Genomic DNA, 13,817 nt, shown 5'->3' with positions numbered 1-13,817 from the left:
TTGTTTACAGTTAAAGTAAATACAATCAGACCAAACTTAAAGGGAGAAGGGAGTGGAAGAAAAGTGGGGGGTATAAGCTCCGGCAGAGCTGGGCATGTTGTTTATGCAAACAATTCTAAATATGGATCCCAAATATCTGAGTGTTTATTGTATTCATGCCACCTATGGATGGTAACATTTTAATATTTTGCTTGAGTAGGTAAATCTTCTGACTACTGAGCAATGGGCGGGGGAGACATATGTTTTTTCCAGTATTTTGGCCACCAACAAGGCACATGAAATCCAACTACGTTCCCCAAGGCCCACAGTGCTGGCATATAATTGAGCCTCATTATTATTAATTTTTACTTCTGCAAATGTTGAGGTTCCCAAGTCTGGCAATACCTTTGTATGTGGGTGGAGCTATTTGGGAGATAAAAGATTCACACGCAGAGAACGAGTTTGCAAGAGGATTAAGAAATTCCCACTGTAAGCTTGACATTTTGGAGATGTACAGATATGCCAAGTGTATTCATAAAAATCCACTACAGGATAAGACTACATTTATTTCATTGTGTATTTATATAGGTGTGTATGGATTCTGCGCAAGCTTGGAAAAATGTGGTAGTGGGACTAGAAAACTACTTCTTGAGCAACAAAAATGTTAACTGCCTCATAGATACAAGGATTAAAAACTTAGCACAACTGGCATGCATATCTTGTGAGCTACTTAACAAATTTCAACTGAACTGTCATGTACCAGGCATTTGACTAGCCCTCTCTCCCCAGGCTTTAAACATTTCTAAACAGGCAAGTAAACACAGGAAATTTCTTTAGTATCTGCTGGGTTAGTTGGCTCCATTTGACTTAGAGGAGAGCATATGCTGTGTAGGTCTGTTCTAGGAAGCTTCCATCCTTCACAAAAGCATATTATATATATTTTTGTGCTTGCCCAACTGGTCCAAGACATTTTGCTACTCGAGGCAGCATGTTGCCTCTCATTTCTACAAAAGGCTGATTTCTGAGCATACATACAGATACACCCTACCTGTTTCTTACTGGACTGACCAATATTTCAGTGATTGCCTAGAATGGAATCCTCTTTTCATATGGCTAATACTGGACATAAAGAATGAGATATGAGATGTCCATTTTTATTAAAAAAAGAAGTATTGAACCAAAGGCAAGCCAGTAGCTGAGTTGCTAACAGGGAAGGGAGAAACTGAAGAGAGTAATCAACAGCCCCAGCCCTACGAAGGCTTATTTCTCTTGTCTTTTAGTCAGATTTAAATAGGTGAACAACATTAAGGGTAGGAAAAGTGTGGCTGCAAAGATGGGAGACAGATGAACAGTGTCAGGAGAACCTCAAGAGTAGAGGCACTCCTGTGGTGGGACAAAAGTTTATGAGGTGGGAGGCACTGGAGACAGTAGAGATAACAGTATCTCCAACCCAAACCCAGCCAACACTTCACAGATGAGAACAAGGACTCTCCTAGATAGCAAAAGCTGACCGACTGCTAGGTATTTGAGATACGTTTTCAAGAATGGGGCCTAAAAATGCTTCTTTGTTTCTGCTACTGAAGTTGAATTCTAAGAGGCAGAGAAGCAATAGAATACAAAAATATAGAAAGAACTAGAAAGAAAGAAAAGTCCAATGCCCATTTTGTTATTCCTTTTCCCCCTCCCACTTCCCAGCTGGGCTGGCACCTGCTTGCTATGTAACAGTAAGCAAGCAAATGTACCATCACCATCACTTATCTTCTTACTTCTTACAGAGTCTCCATGTCCTCCAAGACAACAGAAGAAGTGATTTGCAAGTAAATTGCTCATGAAGAAGTAGCAGGCTAGAGTAGGGTTAGGGCACGAAGGACTGAAACCATTTGCTGCGTTCACCCTATTGTGTGAAAATGAGCTAAAGTTGATGACATACATTGTAAAATATTAAAACAAATAATTCTTACCTTTCTCTGTTAAATTTTAGGGAGTGCAGTATAGCAGGCCTCTTCTGACGCAAATTCCATAAATGTAAGGTATCATCAGCCAAGGCACTCACAAGGGCTCCCTTAAAAGAAAATGGAAAGCTTTGTCAAGGGAATCTGTAAATATTTTGGAATTATGGTGCTTTCAATATTTTTAAAGGGATTAGAACTGCTTCACAAGAGTCAGTCAAGTTACATTCAAACACATTTAAAATATTCCACATATCATTGCTCAGTTTTGCAGCAGAAAAATGACAATTTATACATTGTCATTAAAGCTAGGTAAAAAAAAATAATCTGTTAGTCTTTGCTCCATTATATCAATTTGACTGTATCAGTACCGAGAGTCAGTGCTGGACAAACCAGCAAAAGGTAAATTGCCAATAATGGGAATGGAAGCTTTCAACCATCTCCAACTTGTGCTCAAAAAAATGGGAGAAGAATGCAAGCCCAAGGCTGTTTGCACACAAAACAGCAAAACATGGTTTGTCATTAAATTGGAACGCAGTAATTAGCATAAATAAGTTCTTAATTTTCTTAATTAAGTTTTTTAATTTTAATTTTTTCATTTTTATTGACCAGGTAATCTGACAACTCATCATTCCAGTCAATTTAGTCGCAACCATTTCCACTGAACAGACTGCCTTCTACTTTTGATACACACAAAATTGTATGTATTATGCCCAAAAATGGAAAGAAGCAGCAGCTCCGATGAGAGAAGAATGGATACAGAAACTTATGGACTATGCAGAAATGGCGAAACTTACCAGAAGAATAAGAAATCAAGATAACAAACTCTTTATAAAAGAATGGAAATGGTTTATTGAATATTTACAAACAAATTGTAAACAGATAAAGACATTTGCAGGATTATTGTAATAACCTGCAGTTTCAAAAGAATATATAATCAAAATAGATAAATAAAAGAAAAGGTTAAGTTAATTAAGAATATGCAGGAGATGATAAAAATTAATTTAAGGAACAGTAGAAAGAGGAGGAAGGAAGTCGAGGTTTGAAATGTTACAACTATTGTTAAGCTATTGAAATTGTTAAGCTATTGTATAAATGAAAGCTATAAATAAAATTATATCTTAAAAAACTGTTTGTATCACAAGCTTACCAACCTCATTGATCAGAAACTGAAGCTGGATTACTGCAGCACCACTGTCATGTTGGCAGTAGCATTCAACGCCTGGCCGACCAAAACTGACATTAATTTCATTAAGGAATATTAGCTAATATAAATTTGCGTGGGAAGCAAATAATCACATCAAACTTTCTATTTACAATTATGCTAAGCAACAGCTTCTATATGTCAGTTATACCACGGTGCAACCTTTTATAGAAGCCACACTGAAAATCAGCAAGTGCTAAAGAATTTATTTCCCCATCATTTGTTTTGGACAGAAATTCTAGTTCATACTTGAAAATTTGATACTGAGCCTGGTGGCAATTTAAGCCTCATTGCCATCACTACTTAGATGCTGTGAAGAATTTCTCACATAGGACCACTGTTGCAGGAATACTTAAACCACAGGAAAATGAAATGTTAAGGTGATCTTAACACATCAAAAGCTAGCTGAAAATTGCTAGATCAACACACTGCTATCCCTTCAGTATGGAAGAACATCACCTTCCATTTCTGAAATGAAAGGCCTCTGGCTGTTGATTTAATAAATTAAATTATTTATTCTTATTTTAAATTGTTTGTATTGTAACCAATTTGTTTTAGTTTTCTGTAAGCAAACTCAGTCTTTAGAGAGCTGGTATATAAATATTTTCAACAATAAATAAGCAAGTAAAGAGTGCCTATTCCTCCTGCATAAAGATGTGCTAGAAAAAACCAAGGGTTAGCCTGTTTTATTGCAGCCAAATCATTTATCCTCCCACAATTCCTTCACCCTGAGTAGGGAGGCCCGGCATGTGACCTTTCACCCAGGAGCCAAGTAATAAGTGGACAGCTCACTATCATTATTAATTGGTACCATTATTTCTGTCCTCTTTTACTCAGTGAGTTCTCTGGTTGTTTATGAACAGTACACTAAAACATAACACTTTAAATCTGTAGATTTTTAATACAAAATTTACAAACAGCAGAACTGAGGAGAACTAAGGGTTTCAGCTGACAAGTCCTGGTAGTGCAATGGGGTTTTCCCATCTTCTCCCCCTGAAATTGGCTCTGGGCAAGCTCCAGAACAGCACATAGGAAGAGGAGAGGGGGTTCTTTTGTCTATCAAGCTGACAAGCTTGTGCTGGTAGAATGAGTGCCTTACTGCTATGTTGAATTCTTCCTTAAATATAAAGATGTGTTTGAATAAAATGTTTCCAAAATTTCAGTATAAAAGCCAAGGAACTCAGGTAAGCCTTCTAAAAACCTCAGTACCATCACCAAGAAGGCACTGTATCTCATTCTCAATAGGACAGAATAATTTAAAAAATGAGAAACATGAATGAAAAACTACACTCAGTGAGCTCAAAGTGCATGCCTTCTTTCTTCTCAGTTTAGGTCCAAAAGGCATATTTTCAGGAAAGTACATGTTACATACAAGTGCCACAGTTGCCATTTTTTCTAACAACAGGCAGGTATACTTAATCTTCCTCTGCCCATGATATCATCCACTCAACCCTACAGTCTGGGCAGTTCACAATTTATAATAAAAAGAAATCAACAGTAACAATCAACTACATGAAATCAATACAAACACTGCAGCACTACCAAACCATATGAAGGTACATAAGAATTTTTAAAAAGTGTTGAAACCCTATGACAGACTGGAGATAGTTCTACAAACCAAAAACATTACATTTAAAAGACTCATGGAAACAAGGTATTCACCTAGCATATATATAAAAAATAATCCTACTGCACATGACAGGGAAACTTGTTTGGAGAAAGCATTCCATACCCAGGGTGCCCCACCCCAAAAGGCCCTCTCACCAAACAGCCTCCCATCATCTTATTAGGCTGGAGAGTCTCTGATGAACATCTTACAGCCCTGGTAAGCAGATAGGCAATCCTTCATGCATCCTGACCCCAAGCTATTTACAGGTAAATTTTTATTTATTTTATTTATTTCCCAAAAATAATTGATTATGAAGTGGTTTATAAAAAGAATAAAATGATCAAATTATTGGCAGAAATGATATAAACTACTATTTTAAACTTTCAAAAAATTAAAACCAGCAATAAACTAAAAATATATCAGTATTCTAGAAACCTGCATAGGCTTGTCTAAACAAAAATGTTTTATAGAAGTACAGTGAAGGCACATGCCTGGTAACAATATAAAATATTAATACTAGTACTTTGAAATGGGACTGGAAGTGGACTGGAAGCCAGTACAGATCACAAAGGACTAGAGTGATGTACTGATACCTATCAGTCAGCAATAATAATACTGCTGCTCTACTGTAGGCTAGCTGAAAATTCCAGACTATTTTCAAAGGCACATATAATGCATTGCAGTAATTGAACTGGAAGGTTACACAGGGCATAGATAATTGTCCAGTCTCAAAGTTAATCCTCCCAAAGTGGCTTTTAAGGCCAGAAATAAATAAATAAAAATGAAAGTGTATTGGGCTACTGTCATGCACATGTGTGTATGTGTAGGAATATTTTGTCTGGTTCCATGTTTTGAAATTTTATATTGGAACAAGCCCTGAACACTGTGACCACAGTGGCTTGGATAAATACAAACTTCCTTAAACAAATCAGTCAAATCTTTTATAATCAGTGCCGAATTTACAAATGGGCTGAGTGGGCTGCAGCCCAGGGACTCATAATCTAGGAGGACCTTGGCCTCTTGCCATTTTTTATTTTAATAAAACAGGCATTTTTTACTATCTAGGTGCAGTTGCTTAGTAACATTAAACATGTGCCGTATGAGTCTGTATATACAGTTATGCAACTGTATAACAGTTACACAAGTGAGTACTTACTGTTTAGTAAAATTCATGGAAGCTTTAAAGCTACTCAGAATCAAATGTTACAAGTCAGCAATGAAGCAATACAGTGGTACCTCTGGTTGCGAATGGGATCCATTCCGGAGGCCTGTTTGCAACATGAAAAGAACACAACCTGCAGCGGTGCATCTGCGCACGTGCTGGTTGCGATTTGCAGCTTCTGCGCATGCGCAAGCGGCGAAACCCAGAAGTAACCCTTTCCGGTACTTCTGGGTCACCGCGGGATGTAACCTGAAAGAACGTAACATGAAGCGGACGTAACATGAGGTATGACTGTACAAGTGTTCAGCTCACTGTCTATCAATATAGCATGCATTCTAAGAACAAGTGAGGATTCTTTTATATGTTTGTGGATCACAATAATTTTGACTTTTTGTGAAAATGATAATGAGTAAGCAATATGAAAATGGTGCTAGTAAATGAAAAGTGACAAAAGAAGGAAATACTCAAAATGTTTAAAGCCAGTCATGTCATATGACTTTATACATCAGGCAGAAACATCCCGACATAATCCCTCATATTCAGAACAATTGTGTTTACAAAGAGAAGAATATCAAGTAGACTATACAGCAGTCTGAAGAAGAACCAGTTTATATACAGAACGCAACCTTCTAAGAACTTCGAGAACTGTTGTCGGTAACTACCATTACAAATACCGATACTTCTGGACAAAGTGACAATGAAGTGACAGGACCTAAAGCCAAAGAATTAACACAAGGTGTTGAAGGAACAAGCCGTGAGATAATTATGCGAAAGAAAAAAAAAAAAGCAGTTCAAGCTCATTAAAGCATCTTAAAGAATTGGAAACAAAGCAAATTATTCCAATGAAAACACTAGCATTGCAGACATAAAAATACCAACTGTTCATGCCACTAGTGATTTCAGAAATAATGATGTAGGTTTATGGACCACATTGAATAACAAGGAAGTATTATTCTGGATTGATAAAGGTCTAGTGTAATATCAACACTGGGGCAGCCCTTTTACCAATTTGAAGCAAACATACAAGAACCGAGCCCAGTTCTGCTCTAAGAATTTATTCTATTCCACCAAAGTAAATGGAGAAGCCTATCCTCAAGAGTGGCTAGTGCATTCTCCCAGAAAATCTAGTTTCGTGTGCACACTTTTCCCTAACCAAACTACCTCAACTACAGCTTTACCTTGTACTGAATTTGATGATTGGCATCACACTTATCTTGCTCAAATCCATGGAAACTATAAAATCGTAGAAACTCCATGCTAACATACTTAACAAGAAAGCATAGTCAAACACTCACATCAAAATTCGAAGTGCAGATCAGAGTAGGATTACTGGAGGCACGTACTTTAGAGCATGTTGTTGCAGTGATTTCCCTCTCAGCAGAAAATGACTTGGCATTTAGCAGAATAATGAAACATTTGCTTCACCAAACAATGGTAACTTTCTGTGATTGTTTGAATTAATTGCCAAATTTGATCCCTTTCTGTGTGCTCACATAAATCAGTATGAAGGTAAAGACTCTAGTCAGTCACTGTACCTATCCAAAACCGTATGTGAGTTGATGGCTAATAGAGTTCGAGAAGCAACATCAGGCAGGCAGGTTATTTTAGTTTATCAGCTGATTCATCCCCTGATGCTTCCCATGTTGATCAACTTACTGTCATTGTTAGATATGTTTCTCCTAGTGATGGATTACCAGTCAAATGTTTTCTGAGGTTTTTTGAACTGAAAAATCACACCAGTGAAAGTATGGCTGAGCTGATTCTGAATTTCTTGAAATTTCAGTAAATGTAGAGGACAGTCATATGACAATCCAGCCAATATGGCTGGAAAGTAAAATGTTGTTCACCAAAAAATTATGGAAAGGAACAAGTTTGCAAATTTTATTCCATGCGCTGCACATTCCCTAAATCTAGTTGGATGAACCGAAGTTGACTCGTGTCTGGATGCAGTGAAGTGTTTTACCACAATAAATGAGCATTATTGTTTTTTCTCTGCTTCTACAAAAAGATGGGAAGTGCTAAAAATTTATTGACTCTTGCGTCAAAAGTTCCTAAACATTTATCAGACACAAGATGGGAGGCTCACACCAAAGCTACTAAAGCTATTAGCAAAAGTATATTTACATTGTTGAAACCCTCAGTCTTATTTACTGTGATGGAACTGAAAGAGGAGATACTACATAACAGGTTGAAAATCTTCTGCAGAAAATGGAAGAATTTGAATTCATTTTCATGCTTCACTTTTGGACACATTCACAAGACCAATTTCATGAAGTTAGCGAGGCAATCCAAAGTCTGCAAATCTCATCGAGCACATGCAAATATTTACAGCTGGCGACTGCAGTTTGTATCCACCACTACTGGATGTAAAGTACAAAACTGCCAAAAGAAGGCAGACTACGAAAAAACCAAAACTATGATGGGACAGCGCCCTAAGCCTTAGATGAACTTTATCCAAGAGACAAGTTTTGAGTAAGTTCATTTAACCCTTTTGTCATTGATCCTCTTGAAGTCAACCTACACAGAAGGGCAATAGTGTACAGGAGAGTAGCGGACTCTTTTTTCATTTTTGTTGAACCTGCAAGCAACCAAAGAACTGATTTACAATGGTGTCGAAATGCTGATGCAAGAGTATCCAAAAGACATTGACCTTAGCCTAGTCAGTGAACTCTTGTACTTCCACATGTATGTAAAATAACCTCACCCTGAAAAAGATATGTATTCAGCCACCAATATATGTATCATAATATTCCAGGAGAAAATTCAGACAGATTTTCCAAATGTGGAAAGAATTTTCAGATTGTTCCTGTGCTTAAGGGCTACAAACTGTACTGGTGAAAGATCTTCCTTAAAATAAAAAGAATAAAGAATGGTATACAGTCATATGGTCAACCCAGGAACGGTTGTCTGAGCCAAACATTCTCTACATAGAAAATGATAAATTGTGACTTACTGATTTATATAATTGGTAAGTTTGATAACCAAAAGAGCTCAAAATAAACTGATCTGACGTTATAGTGTAATCTCAGAACATAGCTATGATTCCCCTATGTTCTTTGTGAATGCCTTAATTAGATACTTTTGTAAACTTTATTAAAGGTTATAAATTTATAAACTATCTTTTAATCAATGCTAAAAAAAAATCAATGTTCTACTTTCATTAAGCAGATAAAGAAGAAAATGAAGTTTTGTTTCTTATGATTAGATGCTGTTAAGTTTGGGCCTCCCAAGGTCTCCTAGCCCAGGGCCTCCAGTTGTTTTAATCAAGGACTGGTCAAAGTTAACACTCTGCAATTGGTGTTTCCTTCTGTCATGTAGCCGTAATGTTCTTCATCAAGTTTTACCAAGGTATATTTAGAATGCAACTGATCTGTTCAAAGCATCCATGTCAATGTTAACTGCAGTTAAAATCTGTGTTCCTCACGAATGATACGATAACACGTGACCACAAAATAACTAGAAGCAGACAAAAGTACATTAATGTCTTTCTTTTTGACCACAGTAATAACTGAAGCATAGCAAACACAAGAAGGGGGGGGGGGATAGGGGAAACACTCACTAACAAAAACTGGTAATTAAACAAAGCTTCAAAAACTAATGCTAAAAGCACTATTACAGAAAACAAGTCTATGGAATGCTGCAAAGAGTTTAATGATGCAATGTTAAGGATGAGTCAGCTGAATCATATTCTGCCATAATAACAATCAATCTGGGGTGCGGAAGTTTAAGTTCTATTGTCAGGCATGCATTTTGAATTCTGGGAGAGTGCTGGGGAAACCAGTATCAAAATGTCAGGCATGGGGGGGGGGGGGGATGCATAAGTTAAAGTTAGAGAAAAACACCGCTGACAACGCTATGCTTGCCACTGGAAGTCACCTATGTCCTGATTGTGGAGATCACATAATACTAATTACAGACACACACAAATGGTGTCACTGTCTAGTAACAAGAAGTTTTCCTCAGCACTAGGATAGCTATACAAGGTAGCAACACCACTAATTTCACAAAAATCATTTAGCAGGCACCTGTACATTTTGCCCCATAACTTTATTTCTAGAAGAGTGTGAGACTTACTATTTATTTATTTATTTAATAAATTTGTATATACTGCCCTTCATCCAAAGATCCCACGGCAGTTCACAACATAAAAATACAAAATGAGAACACAAAGTACATAACAAAAAAACAAACCAATGAAAGTTTGCCCATGGGTGCCATGTCGGCAACCCCTGTTCTGTGTCTTACAGTTAGCAAATGGTTTAAATAGACTAATTTAAAACTTAGCAGCATAAGAGTGGTATCTTTCAGGATGGTCTATGCCAAATTTGGGGTAGAAAGGCTACGAGTTTGCCGAGACACTGGGATGCTGACCATGATTCTGCATTTTTCGCCCATAGATTTTCATGGTATGCTTCTTATGGAAAGATTTCTCTGCTTGTATTGCATGTTTTTGAAAATGTGTTGTTTCAGGTCAAGGGGAACGTTTAATATGTGCCTCCATCAGCAGAACAATGAGGGAAATGATTTCCATCCCTTTACCTCCGCCTGCAGACAATGTGACTTCCCACACTGTTCCGAACGTTCCTTCCACCAGTAAAAGGAGTGGGAATCAGAATCTCCTGTGTCCTACTGACAGAAGCTTCTGCTAAATCCACATGCTTTCTGTCTGCTGATTATATTACAATGCTACGAAGGGCTGGCTGCTTCTGTGATTTAAAAAGGCTTTCAATCAACATCATCTTAGCAACTTTGTGGAATGGTGGTATCCAAACAGGTTTTTATTTTTTTAAAAAATTATAGCAAGATAAGCACTCTTTAAGTGGTATCTCACATCTTTAATATTTTAAATATTTAGCGTATTTTTTTTAAGCAGCCAGAAATTTTAGGCCCTAATTAAAATATTTATTTAAAAAGTCATCAGGGTAAAAACATGGCACTAACTACAAAGTTTACAGTGAACATGTGCTAAGAGGGGCACAGCATTGCACTGATGACACACGCTTCAAATCCCCAGGTGATAGCTCCCAACTGTTTTATGTGGAATAGTGTAGGAGACAGAATCAACCCCTTAGAAATCTCACAGCCCCAAAGCAATGGGACATAGCAATAGTCACCAAGTGCTACTTTCTTTTTCTGCAGGTAGGAGCAGAATCACTGTAACACAGTGCATCTAACTCCTAATCCCATGACAACTGAAACTGATCTCTCAGGCTGTAAACTAGATGATGCTCCAAGGACCTCCAAATGAAACTACATTAATTGTGGCATCAAGTTTGGCACAAATCCAAGAAATTTTGCCCTCCATGTGCTTTGCAAATATCACAGCTGGCTACTGAGTGGTCCACTGTTAATGATACCGCACAAGTCTGAAACCTCCCCATTTGTCATTCTAAACAGCTCTTCTGGGCAGTTCACTGAAGATGCTATGAGGGTAAAAAGTGTGTTCTCTTTGCTGCCACCACTGTCCCAAGGTAGGTGTGACTATAGTCTTGTACCCATTTGATCAAATTCACATTGAGACTTCCATCAGCTCTGCTCTAGCAGACTGCCAGGGTACTTCATCCCCATTAAGTTACCAAAATAATAACGAAATACAATACAGTGGTACCTCGGGTTAAGAACTTAATTCGTTCTGGAGGTCCGTTCTTAACCTGAAACTGTTCTTAACCTGAGGTACCACTTTAGCTAATGGGGCCTCCTGCTGCTGCCGCACCGCCACCATGCAATTTCTGTTCTCATCCTGAAGCAAAGTTCTTAACCCAAGGCACTATTTCTGGGTTAGCAAAGTATGTAACCTGAAGCGTCTGTAACCCGAGGTATCACTGTACAAATGAAACTGGGCAACTGGAATGAATAGAACAGGAAAAGAAATTTAAACTCATACTCCCAAGGAACCTTTTTCCAGGTGAATATCTCTAGAAACTATCACACAGAGAAATTCAGGCATGCTAAAATTAGCAAGTTAACAAGTAATACAATGAAGATGATTTCCAAGTAAAGTTCTGAATTTATCTGAACATTAAACCCTACATGCACTAGTAAAATTAGCATGGCACATTTTAATTTTGTTTACTATCAAGTATGCTGAATCAGATCTTTATCAATTTTAAGGCATTTAAAAATTTGTTTCCAAATTATCTGGAAAACCAAGCTCACCGACTCTGAAATGTTGGCATTAACCATTCTGCATTTTATCCATACATACAATAATAGTAGTTTCCTGGTGTGAGGCAAAGACCACCTTCTCTTGGCTTCACTACAATTCCTTCTCCCATTTGCATTGAGGCACAAGGAGCCTTGAGGGAAGACGACTTCAGTTCCCCAGTCCTACTGAAATAAGGTTTGGGAAGTCCTGGACATGCTAGTATCCTAAAGGTAATTCCAAGGAAAGGCTAGCAGCAGAGCCTTTGGATCTTTCACCCACACCCACACACTCCAAACACTGAATTTTTTGGGGAAAGGCTATTCAGAAGTTATGACTATACTGTCTGGGAAAGGCAGGTTGGAATTTGGGGCCTGATCCTGTACCTACCATGAAAGGTCAATAAAATGGAGTAGTGTGCTTGTCATGTCTGGTACTCATTTGGAGCTTGGTCTTTAAATTTATTTCCCCATGGACCCTGAGTCATTTAATGTGCCCTTGCCCCATACTTCCAAAATTGGTAGCTAAAGTCCTTTAAGTCTCTACAGTTTTTAATAAACGTAATTCAAACTTCAGAATTCTGTGAGAAATGAAATCAGTAATGGTCAAAAAGTTTGCAATGCTTTTTTCTGTTTCATAAGTTCATTAGTAACAAATAATAGATTGCAAATACAGTATTAGGCAAGCTTGGCAGTTTCAAAGCACTTAGTTTTGTTTGTTTTAATTGTATTTAGTAAACATCCTAAACTAGATCACTCTAGGCAATCAATTTTTTTTTCAAAAATTCTCTTTTCCAGAAAACCCACATCACTGGATGCAATCGTCAACAATAGTCTCAAACTGCATCTGTAAATTACATCCAAACTACAGCCAGTCTATTGAATGACAGATTACTGCATTCTATTGGCAGCACTGGCATCCAATGGTAAGACAAACTTCCTGGCTTACTGAGAACAAATAGCATATATGGTTGCTCTTTAAAAAGTCACAATCAGCAAGTCAACAAACCAAGAGTTTAGGTAATCATCATAACTTGTGAGGAGTGGGGGATGGGAACAAACCATGTTCCCTGGAACACAAAGCCAATGCTTCCTGGTTTGTTTACCCTGTTCATACTGGCAGGACAACCAAAATAGGAGTGATTCAATACATGTGCCAACATGCTGCTTGTTAAGTGTGAATGCAGGAGCATCAAGGCAATCACTTGCTTTCTCATCAGTTTTGAGGTTAACAATGTAGTATCTGTCAAGATTAGGAGACAGCAGCAGACTAATGGTGTTTTAAAGTTTTAAAAATACTGTTAGACAAAGTACAGTCCAATTAAACATTTCAAACAAAAATCTACCCAGCATTGGGTTCACTGTGCACCGCTTCATAAATCATGTTCAAGAGAAACAATTTAATTGATACAATTTGCCAAGTGATACAAGATGTAAGGAAGATATCAGAGAATCTATCACCATTGATAAAGCCAGTCTTATTTTACAGTGAATTGACTCTCCAATACCAGCACATACAGTGGACTAGGTATACTGTGTACTTCACATATCACATGCTTGTAAATTATGTGATTTATGTTTTATATGGTAGTTTTACCAACTATGGGCTTAGCCAGACACAAATCTATGAAGAGATCCTACAATCCAACTTATGGTTGACATTTCCTGCTTTGGGGTTTTTGTTTTCAATAGCAAGCTCCCATGACTGCTTTCAAGATCAAGTTAGATGAGCACTGGGAGAAGATATTTAACTTGACCCTTGATCTAAATAGT

At 37.6% G+C, this 13,817-nt stretch overlaps 1 protein-coding gene across 5 annotated transcripts in view; it reads right to left on the bottom strand.

Annotated features, from left to right (window-relative positions):
- Window positions 1-13,817, bottom strand: part of STXBP5 (syntaxin binding protein 5) — a 117,463-nt gene that overhangs the window by 87,560 nt on the left and 16,086 nt on the right. For all 5 annotated transcript variants that reach the window (XR_013983974.1, XM_080998554.1, XM_080998555.1 and 2 more), the window contains exons 3-4: window positions 3,083-3,164; window positions 1,941-2,041 (exon numbers count right to left, since the gene is read on the bottom strand). Coding sequence is in view for 4 of the 5 variants with exons in the window: in XM_080998554.1 (XP_080854680.1) it covers window positions 1,941-2,041; window positions 3,083-3,164 (183 nt within the window). In the remaining variant the exon portion in view is untranslated. The remainder of the gene's footprint in view (window positions 1-1,940; window positions 2,042-3,082; window positions 3,165-13,817) is intronic.

The sequence above is a fragment of the Podarcis pityusensis genome (assembly GCF_964106645.2).
Source record: "Podarcis pityusensis genome assembly, chromosome: 3".
NCBI lineage: Eukaryota > Metazoa > Chordata > Lepidosauria > Squamata > Lacertidae > Podarcis > Podarcis pityusensis.
Note: the sequence above shows the minus strand (reverse complement) of the source record. Positions and strands in the feature narration are given on the sequence as shown.